Source organism: Suillus paluster (assembly GCF_016628075.1).
Source record: "Suillus paluster strain FC165 chromosome Unknown EDB91scaffold_9, whole genome shotgun sequence".
Classification (NCBI taxonomy): Eukaryota; Fungi; Basidiomycota; class Agaricomycetes; order Boletales; family Suillaceae; genus Suillus; species Suillus paluster.
The window spans coordinates 800,775-816,124 of NW_024537569.1; the positions used below are offsets into that span (position 1 = coordinate 800,775).

At 44.6% G+C, this 15,350-nt stretch overlaps 1 protein-coding gene across 1 annotated transcript; it reads right to left on the bottom strand.

The window, feature by feature from the left end:
* Positions 1-477: 477 nt before the first annotated feature.
* On the bottom strand, positions 478-2,685 carry EDB91DRAFT_1245178 (uncharacterized protein; the record flags this gene model as incomplete). Its single annotated transcript, XM_041322505.1, has 4 exons — positions 478-722; positions 1,619-1,981; positions 2,033-2,121; positions 2,177-2,685. The coding sequence occupies 4 exons, from the start codon at positions 2,683-2,685 to the stop codon at positions 478-480; spliced, it is 1,206 nt and encodes a 401-aa protein (XP_041180802.1).
* Positions 2,686-15,350: the final 12,665 nt, after the last annotated feature.

Sequence of the window (15,350 nt, forward strand, 5' to 3'; positions counted from 1 at the left end):
CTTGTGTTTGCAGTTGGCATGAAGCCAGTCATACTTCTTGGTGTCCCGCTGGTGCTCACTCTTTGTGTCAAGCTTTGCGAGAAACCGTTGATGCTTGCTCTCATGGTGTGACAGGGTGCTGGACTGCAGGCTCTCAATCCCGTCCCAGGACTAGGTCTACCTTCTGCATGATGTCAGACTTGGCTTTTTTCTTCGAGCTGCCTGCACTGTTTGGCAATGACGTCTGCGGAGTTGGAGACATGTGGCAGTCTGACGATGACGATGATGTATTGTGCATTGTCGACGAAGGCATTGACATGCTGCGTGTGATGTCTGACGGCAGCTTGCCCCACCCCCTACGACTCAGTGGCCTCTGTGCACCAAACACCGAGCGGCTGTCATAAAATGAGGCCGGGGACTTGGGGGGTACTTCAAATGGCTGGGGGGCATGGGGGGGGGAGAGGGTGATGCAGCAAGCTGCCATTTCTTCCCTGCGACTCAGGGAGGGCTGTTGAGAGTGCCGGTGCCATCTAACATCATGTCGTTGTTATTGTTGTTGTCGTTAAGGTGGTCCAAAGTGTCTCCAAGGGGGACGTCAAAAGGGCTTCTCTCCAAGTTGCATAGGGAGGGAGGTATGAAATTGTCCTCAATCTCGACATCAGGGGAATCCAGGCTACGAAGGTGTAATGGAGGGGGAGCAGGGGGAGCAGGAGCAGGAGTGTCATGAATGTTACCAACTGCATCTAAATTTCGATTATCAGACCCTAAGTCACCTATCCGATAAGATAAGATTAGATAAGATCCCTGATAAGATAAGATGGATAACCGATTAATGATCACTATCTTCACATCACATCTATACTACATCAACGTCATCCATCTATATCTGTAACCCTAGACATCCAAAGTCATCACATCCTTAGAAGTCCTACGATTAGGCAACCGGCTACATCATAAGCATCTACACGCCTCTATGATCGAACCATAACCGAGAGTCCTTTACTGAGTCATCTCTCGAAGAGTCATCATCCTTTCACATCGCAGACCTTTACTTCCCACACATGACATGTTAAGAGTTACCTCTGTCATTCACCGAACCCCTTACATAAGAACCTGTTGCACAGTCACAGCTGGAACCCTGAACCCCTATCACAGAAGCGCCACTCATAGAGAAGCATGCTCATTACCGAAAACCCTGGAGAAACCCCTAGATCCGATTGTACCCGATACATCTCCAGATCCTATCTCTTATCGAGATCCTTAATCACCGCTCGAGACTTCTTGTCACAGAACTCTCTCACCCTTCTTCATCTCCGCTTACCCTGAATAGAAGCAGTACCCTGAGACCCTGCTTAATCACTGATACCCCTAAACCCTTATGGACCCTTTCTTGTAGTTGATTGGTTGATAAGACGCCCTATACCCTAGGCACAATGTTATGATCTTATATAGATATATCACTACCTTTCATACTCAGATATCTCCGCCTAGAGAGTAGTATATAGTTTAGGTCGTAGTCAGTAGTACTCCTTAGACTTAACCTCTTCGTTCCTACCTTGTGTAGACAGAGACGTTCACTCTCAATATCATCTATTCTCCTATCCTTTGACGAGTCCTAGTGGTTGTGGGATACCTTTACCAATCGGTGAACGTTGATCATAACAAGGAGCCACTTGATGGATCTCGACATCAGGGGAATTCAGGCCACAAAGGTGTAATAGAGGGGGAGCAGGAGCAGGAGCCGCTTGACATAGTTGTGGATCAACTGGGGGATCACCATATGGGTGTGCCGCTGGAGGGACTCCAGGTGGATATGCGGCAGGAGGAGGCATATTATGTGCACCGATCAAGGGACCAGCCCCATGCAGTTGAATGAGTGAGTAAAGAGCGGCAGCGTGGTCAATACCGGGCTTGGACGAATGAGTTTTGGCAGCCATTGAAGGATTGGCATGCCATATGGCGTCAAGCTCCATGTACCATGGGAGCTCCACAAGAACGGAGTCTACAAAGGTTAATCAGCCCACCGAAAGAACAGACGGGACAAAAGACTCACCCAGCAAATTTTTTGAAGCCGTCCCATCAAGCGGCATTACACCAGTGCCTGTCTCGCTGAATTGGGCCTTGAGCTTCTTGTATTTTGATCTGAGACTTGAGGGATTTGATCAGCGTATGTACACATAAGAAAACGAGAACTCACTTTGTGATGCAATTAGAGACTGCATTGTGGAACTTCTTCTGATTGTGCTGGTATGCCTGGTCATACTTTGGGTGGCTGGTAAAGATGACCTTGGCAATAACGGTGCAAATCTGCCCCTTGTCCAAGCCCGAGGGCTGGTCATCAACAGGGGACATGGCTTTCTTCCCATTGGAATAGAAGAGTATCCTGCAATCAGCAGGGTGAGCAGTTAGATAGTTTACCAATACATCAGTCAGGGCGCTTTCACTCTGCCACTGGATGGTGAGTCTGGGTCCAGGTGATTCAGAAATGCTGGTAGAATGTCCCTCAGAGGACGGTATGGAAGGTGCTGGGGGATCCATCACCTTTGAGTGCACTCGAGTGTCAGCTTGAAGTCTTGCAGAATGGCATACACGTTGATGAGCAGGAGGCATGCTGTTTGAAACTCTGCCCTGCTGCACTTGCCTGACTTTGAATTCTAGGTCATTGGCCAAGGCTTTGGCGAAGAGTTGAAAGTGTTTAGCCGGCATCTTAGCAAGTTTTCAAAAGTTTTAAAACTTATTTTGAGTACCACTAATGTTTACCCATCAGTAATACTTCTGCCTTGCTTGTTCGTTTAAAATAAAGGTCTTCCCCAACTTTGTCAAGGAGCAGACTTTCAGTCTGTCCAAACTTGCAAGCATGGTGTGGGTGAGGAAAATAGACTCTGGGTGATTCAGAAGTCTAACAAGGGTGCGAGACAAATACTTGTCCCAAGAGGATTGCTACTGGGTAGTGAGTCCTCAAGTAAGTGCAAGGAAAGCAAAGACTAGACTCTGTCTAGCAACCTGAAGGGTTCCAGTCCCTACTAGGACTGGGAATGCACTTATGCAGAAGGTACACGACAAGCGGAACAAAGCGCGCAATGAACGGAACAAGCGCGCAACAAGCAGAACTAATGCACAACAAGCGGAACTAACACGCAACAAGTGGAACAAACAGAACTAACACACAGAACAAACAGAACTAACAGAGGGAAAAGGAAACTATGAGCCTGTACAAGGAAGATTGGGTGAAGTTGGACCAGGCTTGTGTCTGGTACTTGCTCCAAGTCGTCGGATCCAATGTTGGGCATTTCGAGCAGAACTCATGGATGCGGGAGCATTGTGATGAGATCAGGAATAGATTCAGGAAGATATTTTAAACAGTGAGTGGAGTACTGCGAAGTACTCTGTAAGTGGAAGTTGAGTCGAGTCTATCAAAAGGTAAAAAACTAAGATCCCATCTATTGTTATCTATATAGGAAGGGGTTCCAACAAGCACTATGCTACAACCGGGTGAGGCTGTGAGATAAGGAACCAGTTCCAAGTAGCAGAAAGATCTGTATAAGTATTATAACACATGTGAAATGAGATAGCAACATGTCAGTAACATGGGGAACGTAGCGAGGACTCACCAGTGAGGATGGAAGGATGGGGACAGGATGGAGGAGGACGTTCTGAGGGCTAAAGAGATATAATGGGTGTGGTGTGTGGTTGTTCCGCTTGGTTCCACTGTGTTCCGCTTGGTTACATGTAGCGGACGGGTCGGATATAATGTGGGTGGGTAGTGGAACAGTAGCAGAATGCTGTTAGGTACCAGTGCCAGCTCAAGAGGCAGAGGGGTCGGGGCTTGGCTTCAGCTCTTGCGCTGCGCCCTTAGCCGAGTACATGCCTTGAATTTGGAGCGGGTCCGACGTTGTCCGACGATAGGACGAATGGTCTGCTTTGGTCCGCTTTGAGGGTCGGGGAGTAAGAGCTGCTAGCGGTGGGCCGACTAGGAGCGGAGCAGAGAAGACGGGGGTTGATGCAGAGGATGGATAGGAACAGGGGGAATGTTTGGCAGAGGTGGAGAAGGTGGAGGATGGTGCAGAGGGAACAGAGGGGAATATGGGATAGGGGTGGGGTATATGGGAAAGACTTAGAGCACGGCTCTAAGTCGGAGCGGGGGATCGGAGGGTCGGAGGTGACAACAAGTTGAGACTTGTGTCCAGAGGAGGCAAGGTCCTACTGAGAATTCTCACAAGATGTAACTGCAAGAAGACAAGTAATATTAAGACTAAGGAAAATATCTAAGTACAGGATATGTTATATACTTCTATGTGAGGCAGTGATCAGGATAACTATGTAGTAAAGCTATGTACCAAGGATATAGTTTGTAAGTACTTTACATAGGCGAAGACATAAGTCGGAGCGGATATCAATATGTACACGTTGGATCAGCGATCAGGGCAGTAATAGGAATTACCGGTGATCCGGAAGTAAGAGTCTATGTACCTGAAGGGGAAAGTGTATGTCTAAAAGGGGAAAGGGATCCAGTTGAATGAAGAGTTTTATGGAAGGGGACCGGTTGAGCGGTTGAGCGGAAGCATAGGGTGGAATGTGGGTTTGGGATAGGATGGAGCGGAGGATGGATGGGGCGGAGGGGGTCGGAAAGCTGGAGTGGATATCAATATCGGAGCGGTTCGGATCTGGTATATAACAAATGCACAGAAAGATGCTGGTAAGGCTTGGGAATTATACAGGATACTGGGCCTACAGTGGGGACATTCCCCACAACAGTAGAACTCATCCACACTCAAAATAGTATGCCCCAAGTTTGCTGACTCAACCCCTGCTCCCTAATGTCCTCATAGCTGTCATTTTGAGGTGGGTGCTGCCCTGCTTGCGGCACCTACATTGAGCATCAACATTCACCTGCAGTGTTATATCCCATACCTCCAGACCCAGAATTCTGGATTCTCCCCTATGAAAGTCTGTGTCTCCATCCTATTTTCTGTCCTGTTGTCCACCCGGCGCTCCACTTTCATCTCCAGACTCACTACTTATCTCCTTTTAGCATACTGCTCTCCAGTTACCGGTTGTACACCTTTCCGCTTTGCTTACTGATCCATCTATCTGCACTTCATTTCCAACTTCATTTCTTTGATCTGTTGTACACTTACTAAAAGATTTCCCATATGCTTTGGGCATAGCTTTTACTTTGCTAACTGATTACTTACATGATAGCTACAGTATATAAACTCCTGTAACACTCTAGTACCTCCTCAGTTTGAATATCATCTTAGTTCTTGCTTCTCCAGACTTGAGTCTGATCTCTTGTCAACCTCCAAGTCTTAGGGTTATTCCTTGAGACTACATCTCCAGCTCTACCTTAGGGTAGTCTATCTCTGTTCCGTTTCTACTCTGGACTTGTCTGAAGTAGCCTGACTCTATTCACTCCTAGCTTTCCGGAGTTCGGCTGAACTCCCCCCTGCGTCTGACCTCTGGACTTACCTAGACTTCCCTTCTGCCTCTCGGAAATTAAGGGCATGTACTTGGGTAAGGGGCGCAGCACACGAGCATCACTGCTGCAACTAGCAGCAACAATGATTCAGTGGATAGTACTGAAGTATCTGTCACTGAATTCCCAATACAAACCATTTTTCGTTTCTCAGTTTCCCTCCAGTTACTTCTCATTCCCGAACTGGTCACACAATTTCACTTCCTGTCACAGTTTCACCTCTTCACATATCACCCACTGTATCTCTGATTGGCTCCCCTACTTCACAGACTAGAATGATCTCTCTTCCTATCATTTAATCTCTGTCTATGATATTATTGCTTATATATCATGACTGTCATACTATGTCATCCACAGTTATCATACAACTCTTTTCTTATTGGCTGATTTGTTTCATACTTAGATATCTCTGATTCAATGTTATGTATATAAGTAGGCTAGTTAGCGTAAGTACTCCTTAGACTTAACCTCTTTGTTCTCTACACTTGTAGTAGGCTTAGACGTTCACAGCTCAATCCTATCTTTGCTCTTGCTCATTATCAGCTACGACTGAGTCCTAGTGGTTGTGATCTTACCTTTGCCATTTGGTGAACATTAGTCATAACATTAGGTTAAGTCTTCTTACCACTCCGACTTGAACTTTGTCTTGAACACTTTGTCTTTGATAAACTTCACTGTGCTATTCTGCTGAGATTTATCTCATGGATTATGTTTAAAACAATCATCTTTCCCAGATGCATATTATACCAATCCTTTTATGTACATCTTTAGTAGAAGTAGACAAGGCCCTTGCCTTACAGCGAGCTGCCAGTCTATAATAAATAGTGACAATTAGGTCCTATTCTCACACGTTTTCAGTTTGGCCCCAAACCCTGCCAACTGAACGCTACATATCTTCTTTCATACTATAAAGAATGGCACTCACAACTGTCCTCTCATGGTCTGTTACATTACAATAGGAACTTGTGGGTATAAGCAGACCCAAGGTTTACTGCATCTTTCACAAACTCCTCTTGAGTTCTACTTAGGTTGATGAACCACTACATATGCTATATTCACACCTTTGTCATCATTGCGCCAATATCCAGATCCCATCTCATCAGAGATAGAGCCCTTGTAGCACATGACAACTCTACCTGCCGTGAAAACAACTGCCCATTCCTTCATCTCCAATATCAAGGACCCAACTCAGATCCAGCCCTTCAAGCCAATAGACAGAGCACAGATCCAATCACCCCTGCCCAAAGGATGGCACGCACCAACACAATCATTTGATGAAAGATCCACCATCCCCACAGAAGGCCCCTCTGTACCGCCAGGCATCTCAGGGCCTGGAATGACTATCATCACCCACAGGGACATTTCAGAAGCAATCCATGCTGTTGTTGAACAAGAAAGAGAGTACAGCAAGTTGCACTTCAAGGAGTTGAGGGACCAGATTAGCAAGTTGTCAGACAACCTAGTGGTGGCAAACAACGAGAACACAGTCCTCGTGAGTAAGATCACAGATCTAGAGACCGTGGTCATGGCTTTGCAAACCTTCATCTACAATGTTGACCTTAGCCATCACCTCTGGGAGTTCGAGCTCTGATCTCAAAATGGCTAAACTCACTGAGTTCATGGGAGACAAGAACTCCATTGACATTGACCAATTCCTTATCCAATGCAACATCCACTTTACAGGTTATCCCACCACCACAGACCAACAGAAGGGCAACTGCACCCTTTTGTTCTGCAAAGGCTCTGCGGTGAGGTGGGCAGAGACAGCAGTTCCAGCTGTAATGTCTGGACATTGGAACTACATCCAGTTAAGACGAGAAATGGTCTCTATGTGGGGAATTGCCAACGAAGAGGAAAAGAGGAAAAGATAGCCAGAGAGTTGGATGCACTCAGACAAGGAAACTGCACAGTTGCAGAGTTTGTCTCTGAGTTCTGACAAAAGATGGCATACTGCTCCTTCTCCGACTACAAACTTGGTTGCAAGTTCCAGTTTGCCCTAGATCAACAAGTCAGAAATCAACTGGCTCACGTCAGCCCCAAGGACAAGGATACCTTGGACAAGTTGATCACACAAGCTCAAATGATTGGGCAGAACTTCAAGGAACTTGACTCTGGAAGAAAGAACACTCCATGGACATCCCACCGCCTATGGCAAGGTGCTGCTGCAACATCTGCACCAGTAGCACCAAAGACAGCATTGCAAGGAGGAAATACAATGGATGTGGATGCATCCAGGAGAGATGGACCCTGACATCAACCACATTGTCAATGGGAGGATCTGCCTCTCCATCATGTACAACCTAGAGAAAAAGGGTTTTTAGAAGGATTGAAGTTGACTGCAAACTTAGATCAGAACAATCATTTCTTCGTTCTTAGTGATTCAGCTATCATGATTACAGAAGTATCGAAAGTTTGTTCTGGGAATAAACAAGAGCATTTCTACTTGCCAGTTACATTGGAAGGAAAACATAAGAAAGCAAATATTGATGCTCTAGTAGACTGCAGAGCAAAGAACCTCTTCATTAGTGAAAGGTTTGTAGAGAAGAACCAAGTCCAAACCAAGCAGTTGTTGTGAGCACTGCTGGTCTGCAATATCAATGGAACTAAAAATTCTGCTGGACCAATCAAAAACTACACAGATTTGAAGCTCACGATGGGGGATCATGAGGAAGAAGTAGCCTTTCTGATCACAGATCTAGGAACCAATGATGTTATCATTGGAATAGATTGGTTATGATACCACAACCCCAGCATCAATTGGAACACAGGAAAGGTGGCATTAGACCATTGTCTGGTCAAGTGTCAAGAAGCCAAGGTCAAGAACAAAAAGACCAAGACAAAGAAGTGAAAGACTGTAGCTTCTGCAATTCCTGAGTTGTTACCGGCAGAAGATGATGAAGATGAGATCGCTGTGGAGGAGCCTATGCCTGAGCCTATAAATAAGGAGGAGATCCCATGCTCTAGCAGGAAGGCCACAATGGAGGAAGTTCCTGATGAGGATAGTCCAGAGAATGTGTGGATCAGGTACAAAAGCTCTGTAGTGTCAGAGTCAGCTCAACAGGAGAAAAAAAAAAGAAAAAGAAGCCCATAGAAGAGATGGTCCCAGAATGGCTCCATGACTATCTCAAGGTCTTCTCTGAATAAGAGTCTACTTGATTCCCCAAGTCCAAGAAGTGGGATCACAAGGTAGATCTCAAGGATTCAAATGATCTTCCTCTAAATGTGAAGGCATATCCCCTTTCACCTGCTGAAAACGAAGCATGCAAGAAGTGCCTCAAACAAGAGTATGATTTAGGACAACTGAGAGACTCAGAATCTCCAGTAGCAGCTCCTTTCTTCTTTGTTGCCAAAAAAGATGGAAAGCTCAGACCCATTATGGACTATCAGAGGTTGAATGAGAAAACCATCTGAAATGCATATCCTCTCCGTCATTCTCAGGATCTTATTGATTGTCTCTTGGGTGCAAAACTTTTTTCAAAAATGGATGTTCAATGGGGTTACAATAATATTAGGATGAAAGAAGGAGACCAGTGGAAGGCCACCTTTAGAACCCCTTTTGGACATCATGAACCAATTGTAATGTACTTCGGCATGACAAACTCTCCTGCTACCTTTCAGGCTATGATGGACCAAATCTTCCAAGATCTCAAGGAAGAGAAAGTCATTGTAGTATACATTGATGACATCTTGGTTTTCACCAACAACAATGTAGAAAAACATCGAAAGGTGGTATGCAAAGTACTACAAAGACTTCAGGACAATGGTCTTTATCCCAAACTGGAAAAGTGTTCCTTTGAGAAGAAAGAAGTAGAGTTTCTTGGGTTGATCATCAAAGATGAACACATTTCTATGGATCCAGTCAAGGTTAAAGGAGTTCAGGAATGGCCCACTCCTACCTGTGTCAAGGACATCCAAAGATTCATGGGATTTGTGAACTTTTATTGTCGATTCATTCTCAGATTCTTGAACATTGCCAGACCCATGAATGAACTTATCAGGAAGGATGTACCATGGGAATGGATGGACGAGCAAGAAAAGGCCTTAAAGACAATTTCACTTCTGCACCAGTATTGGTTATGCCAGATGCACGAAAGAAACAAAAAATAGAAAGTGACACATCTGACTACGCTACTGGTGGTGTACTTGCCCAGTTAGAAGATGATGGACTATGACATCTGGTGGCCTTTTTTAGCAAATTGATGAGTGATGCAGAAAGGAACTGTGATATCCATGACAAAGAACTTTTGGCTATCATTTGTGCATTGGAAGAGTGGAGGCATTATGTGCAAGGCACACCTCATCTGGTAGAGATTTGGATGGACCACAAGAACCTCAAATACTTCATGACAAGTCAGAAGTTAACTTGTAGACAGGCAAGATGGTCCTTGTTCCTTGCAGAATACAAATTTACACTGCAACACAAACTGGGGAAGGTGAATGATACTGCTGACACTCTGTCCAGGAGGCCAGACCACAGAGGGGGGGGTAGAAAATGCCAATTCTGATCGTATGCTTTTGAAACCAGAGTTTTTCCACATTAAAGCAGTAAAAAGAGGTCAAATTCTGATAGAAGGAGAACAAACACTATTGAAGCATATCAGAAACTGCACCAACTTAGATCCAGAAGTCTGAAATACTATCAAAACCCTTAAGAAAGCTCCTGTGCAGTGGAAGAAAGGACTAGAGGAGTGGAATACAGAAGATGGGCTTATCCTATTCAGAAGACTGGTTTATGTTCCCAATAACAAATAAATATGTTGCTCAGTGCTAGAAATCTTCCACGATTTGCCTGCAGCAGGACATATGGGACATGCCAAAACTCTCAAATTGGTTTCCCACAACTATTGGTGGCCCAAAATGTGGAAGTGGGTCAATGAATATGTAGATGGATGTGATCGATGCAAACAGACAAAGGTGTTCCTGTCTAAACCCCACAGACCCTTGAAGCCAAATGAAATCCCAGAAGGTCCATTGCAAATGATTAGTTGTGAACTTATCACTGATCTACCTGTTTCCCAAGGAAAGGACAGTATCCTAGTAGTTGTTAATTGCTTCACCAAACAAGCACATCTCACTCCTACCACCAAGGACATTAATTCCAAGGGAATTGTGGACTTATTTCTCAAACATGTATGGAAGTTGCATGGAACACCAAAGAAGATGATTTCTGATAGGGCAACACAATTTGTGTCAAATTTTATGCAGGAAGTCTTAAAAAGACTAGGAACCAAGTGGTCCATGTCAACCGTATATCACCCTCAAACCAACAGACAAACTGAATGAGTCAATCAAGAAGTAGAACAATATCTTCAACTCTTTATGTCTTATTGTCAAAATGACTGGGTATTGTGGCTTCCCATTGCAGAATTTACACATGATAATTCCATAACGACTACTGGACATTCCCCTTTCAAAACCCTCTACGGCTATAACCCCGAATTCAACATTTCTCCTAACTCCTCCAATACCATTCCCCAAGCTGATCAAAGAGTAGCCGAGATGAAAGAGGCGCAAGAAGAAGTGAAGGTAACACTAGAAATAGCAAATGATCAAATGAAGCACTTCTATGATCATGGAGTAAAAGATGCACCCATTTTGGAAGTTGGACAGAAGGTCTGGTTAGACACCAAGAATATCAAACAATGGCACCTGAGTCAGAAGTTGTTGGATCGCCGCTTGGCCCCTTTGAAATACTCAAGCAAATAGGTGAGTTAAACTACTGGATCAAATTACCTGAATCATATCAGATTCATCTGGTGTTTCATGTGGGATTACTCACTCCACACAAAACTTCTGCACTTACACCTCAAATCGCCCTGCCACGTCCACTCCCTGAAATTGTTGATACTGGAGAAGAATATGAAGTAGAAGCAGTAATATCAAGCTGAATATGGCAACAGAAACTGCAATACTTGACAAAATGGAAAGGATATCCATTGGAAGAAGTGACATGGGAAAAAAAGAAAATCTGAAGAATTCCCCCAGATTAGTCAGTGAATTTTATGCCACACATCCTGACGCTCCAAAATCGCACCAAATTGCCAGTTCTATTATTCCAATTCTTCAAACACCCAGTTTCCTGGAATGGTGACAGAAAAATATCTGATCATCTTATATTTGTAAGGATGCTCATCCTAAAAAGGGGGTAATGTCACGAATTCCCAATACAAACCATTTTTTCATTTCTTAGTTTCCCTCCAGTTACTTCTCATTCCTGAACTGGTCACACAATTTCACTTCCTGTCACAATTTCACCTCTTCACATATCACCCATTGTATCTCCGATTAGCTCCCCTACTTGACGGTCTAGAACAATCTCTCTTCCTATCATTTAATCTCTGTCAATGATATCATCACTTATATATCATGATGTCATGCTACATCATCCGCAGTTATCATACAACTCTTTTCTCATTGGCTGATTTGTTTCATACTGTTAAGATTGTGCTCAAGGGAAGAGTAACTCAAAGGGCTTGGCTTCAGCTCGTGTGCTGCGCCCCTTACCTGAGTACATGCCCTTAATTTCCAAGAGGCAGAAGGGAAGTCTGACAGAAGTCCAGGCAAGTCCAGAGGTCAGACACAGGGGGAGTTCGACAGAACTCCAGAAGGCTAGGAGTAAATAGAGTAAGGCTACTTCAGACAAGTCCAGAGTAGAAACAGAACAGAGATAGACCACCCTAAGGTAGAACTGGAGATATAGTCTTAAGGATTAAACCCAAGACTCGGAGGTGGACAAGAGATCAGACTCAAGTCCGGAGAAACAGGAATGAGCAGTAACTAAGATGATATTTGAACTGAGGAGGTACTGGAGTTTTACAGGAGTTTATATGCTGTAGATATCATGTAAGTAATCAGTCAGCAAAGTAAAAGCTATGCCTGAAGCATATGGAAAGTCTATTAGTAAGTGTACAACAGATCAAAGAAATGAAGTCAGAAATGAAGTGTAGATGGACAGATCAGTAAGCAAAGCGGAAAGGTGTACAACAGGTAACCAGAGAGCAGTATTCTAAAAGGAGATAAGTGTGAGTCCGGAGATGAAAGTGGTGCGCCGGGCGGACAACAGGACGGAGACCCAGACTTTCATAGGGGAGAATCCAGAATTCTGGGTCCAGAGGTATGGGATATGACACATACTTAGATATCTCCGATTCAATGTTATGTATATAAGTAGGCTAGTTAGCGTAAGTACTCCTTAGACTTAACCTCTTTGTTCTCTACACTTGTAGTAGGCTTAGATGCTCATGCTCAATCCTATCTTTGCTCTTGCTCATCATCAGCTACGACTGAGTCCTAGTGGTTGTGATCTTACCTTTGCCATTTGGTGAATGTTAGTCATAACAGTATCCTTACCGGAAGACAATGTGGTTGAGTGTGATGGAGTCAATGATGAGGCCCCATTTGAGGTGGTGCTCAAACATATCATGTCTGGCAAGACCTATGTGCCAGAAGGATATGTCATGGACATGGATGGGTCTCTGATAGTGGATGGTGCTGACAAAACTGCATGGTGTTCCATGAGTGTCCACATCCATCCGCATCTATCCAATGCCCATCCAAGCCCATCCACACCTATCTGACACTCGGCTGCATTCCATGCTCAACCATCTGTCACACATCTGAGTGCAGAACAGTAAGTGGATACATAATAAGAGGACCAGAATTTTTTGGATGGACATGCTGCCCATTCTTCTGCAAATCCGGTTTTTATATAGGATAAGGTAAAAATGATCTTCTGCTTCAGTGTTGGAGTGACAGTGTCTCGACTCTCAAAATACATGAGGACATGCCAGAACCATGCCATGAATGTATCTTTCAAGCCATCGAAGTCCGCCGGCTTTGAGACTTTAAAGGCCTTGGTGTCAGCCATAGTAGGTGTCATATACCAGATCCGACTGCTCCAACAATATTGATATCTGCTCTGCTCAACCCTACACCCCTTCCACTCCACCCACCATCCACTTGATCCAGTCAGCTTCTGCATATGCTCCTGCAGTCCCGCTCAACTGCCTCATTGGTTACCTTCCATATTGTTTCCATTCAAACTGGAAACTCTTTCCCCATTTAGGTATATATTTTCCCCTTCAACACATAAACCTTACTTCCCGAATCACCAGTATTTCCTATAGCTGCTCAATTACTGATCCATCACGTACATATTGATATCCCCTCCGACTTATGTATTCACCTGTGGTAATACTTACAAATTGTATACTCAGCACATAGCCTCATACTATGGACTAACTGTTCACTGCCTCCTTACTTAGAAGTATATAAAACATATCATGTACTTAGCTATGGCCCAGTCTTAATATTACTTGTCTTCCCGCAGTCTCTACTAGTGGGAATTCTCCATAGGACTTTGCTCTCTCCAGACACAAGTTTATCTTGTCGTCACCTCTGATCCTCTGCTCCGACTTAGAGCCATGCTCTAAGTATTCACTCTTACCTCTCCGACCCAATCAACCAATCCCCTTAACTTCCCTCTGCCTCAAACTCACTTCCCCACTCCGCTTCTAGTTGGTCCACCACTAGTAGCCTTTACCTCCCAAACCGCAGAGCGGACCAAAGCAGTCTGCCTGTCCTATCATCGGACATTGTCAGTCCTGCTTCAAATTCAGGGCACATACGGCTATGGGCATAGCGCAAGAGCTGAAGCCAAGCCCCAACTTCTCCACTTCTCCATCCAAGCACAGTACCTAACAGTAGGTGTAGTAGGGGTTGTAGATATTGTGGCATTAAAGCCGAAAATGATGAGTTGAAAATTTGTATGAGTGTGTTGGCGATACTGAAGACTCAGAGAGGATTGTTTGTGAGTTAGTTAGACTTGATAGGGTTGGTCAGCAGGCCAATGCAAACATCATGCTTTTGTCAGACATCTCAGAATCAAGGTGCAACACAAACAACAACAACAACAAGGACCTAGATACTGAAAGAATTGACCAGCACGACATTAGAGAAAAGGAGGATGTACGACTCTCCAAAGACAAATGCTAAACAAGTAAATGAGAACAAACATCATATCCTGTGACTGAAATGCAAAAGGTTCATGACATTGCTACACTGTCCTGCACACTTAGACAACTTAAATTTTCTTGCAAAAGCCTTGCAAAGACTGCATTTGAGTGTGATGAGTTGCTTCATGCAACATGGCATGCAGCTGAGTATGGAGATATTCTGATGGACCATTTTGTTTGGATTGATGAATCTTCAGTTGATGACTGCACAAATCAACGAGTTAATGGCTGGGCACCACTCAGAAGAGCATCTGTTCATCAGGCCACATTTATTCGAGGGCAGCATTACTCAGTCTTACCTGCTTTGTCTGTTGATGGCATCATTGCACTGGATATTTTTGAGGGCTCTGTCACGAATGGAGAAATTCTTGTCCTCAGAAATCTCTCTACTGAGAGCACGATGCTGCAAAGTTGGTGAGGAGGCATAATTTGGTGTGACCGGTCACACCGACAAGGTATTTTCGGTATGATTTGGCCTGAGCAAATAGGTACAAATAGGCTCTGTGGAGATGCGACTACACAGTTTTGTATGCAACACATGTGATCAAACTTGTAAGCCAGCAGCATTAAAATGGCACTTTACCTTTTTCCGACACGAGTAGTAGTGTCACGGCTTGGTTCTGGCCGGTCCGGGCTCGGCTGTTACCGATTTCCCAGCAGTTCGGCGATTCCCATGAACCAAGTCACTCACGTGCGACTCGGTCTGGTCCGCAAGGCACCTAAACCGGCACAGATAGCACAAGCCAAGAATGTGGGAACAACAGCTTGAGCCGGCCTCAAGCCAGCTGAAGGGGGTTGGGTGGCGAACTCATTTTCAGGCTTTCTCCAACTTCCCTCTCCCCATTGTCCCTGTTATTCAGTTGGATTTGCTGTAAGTTACC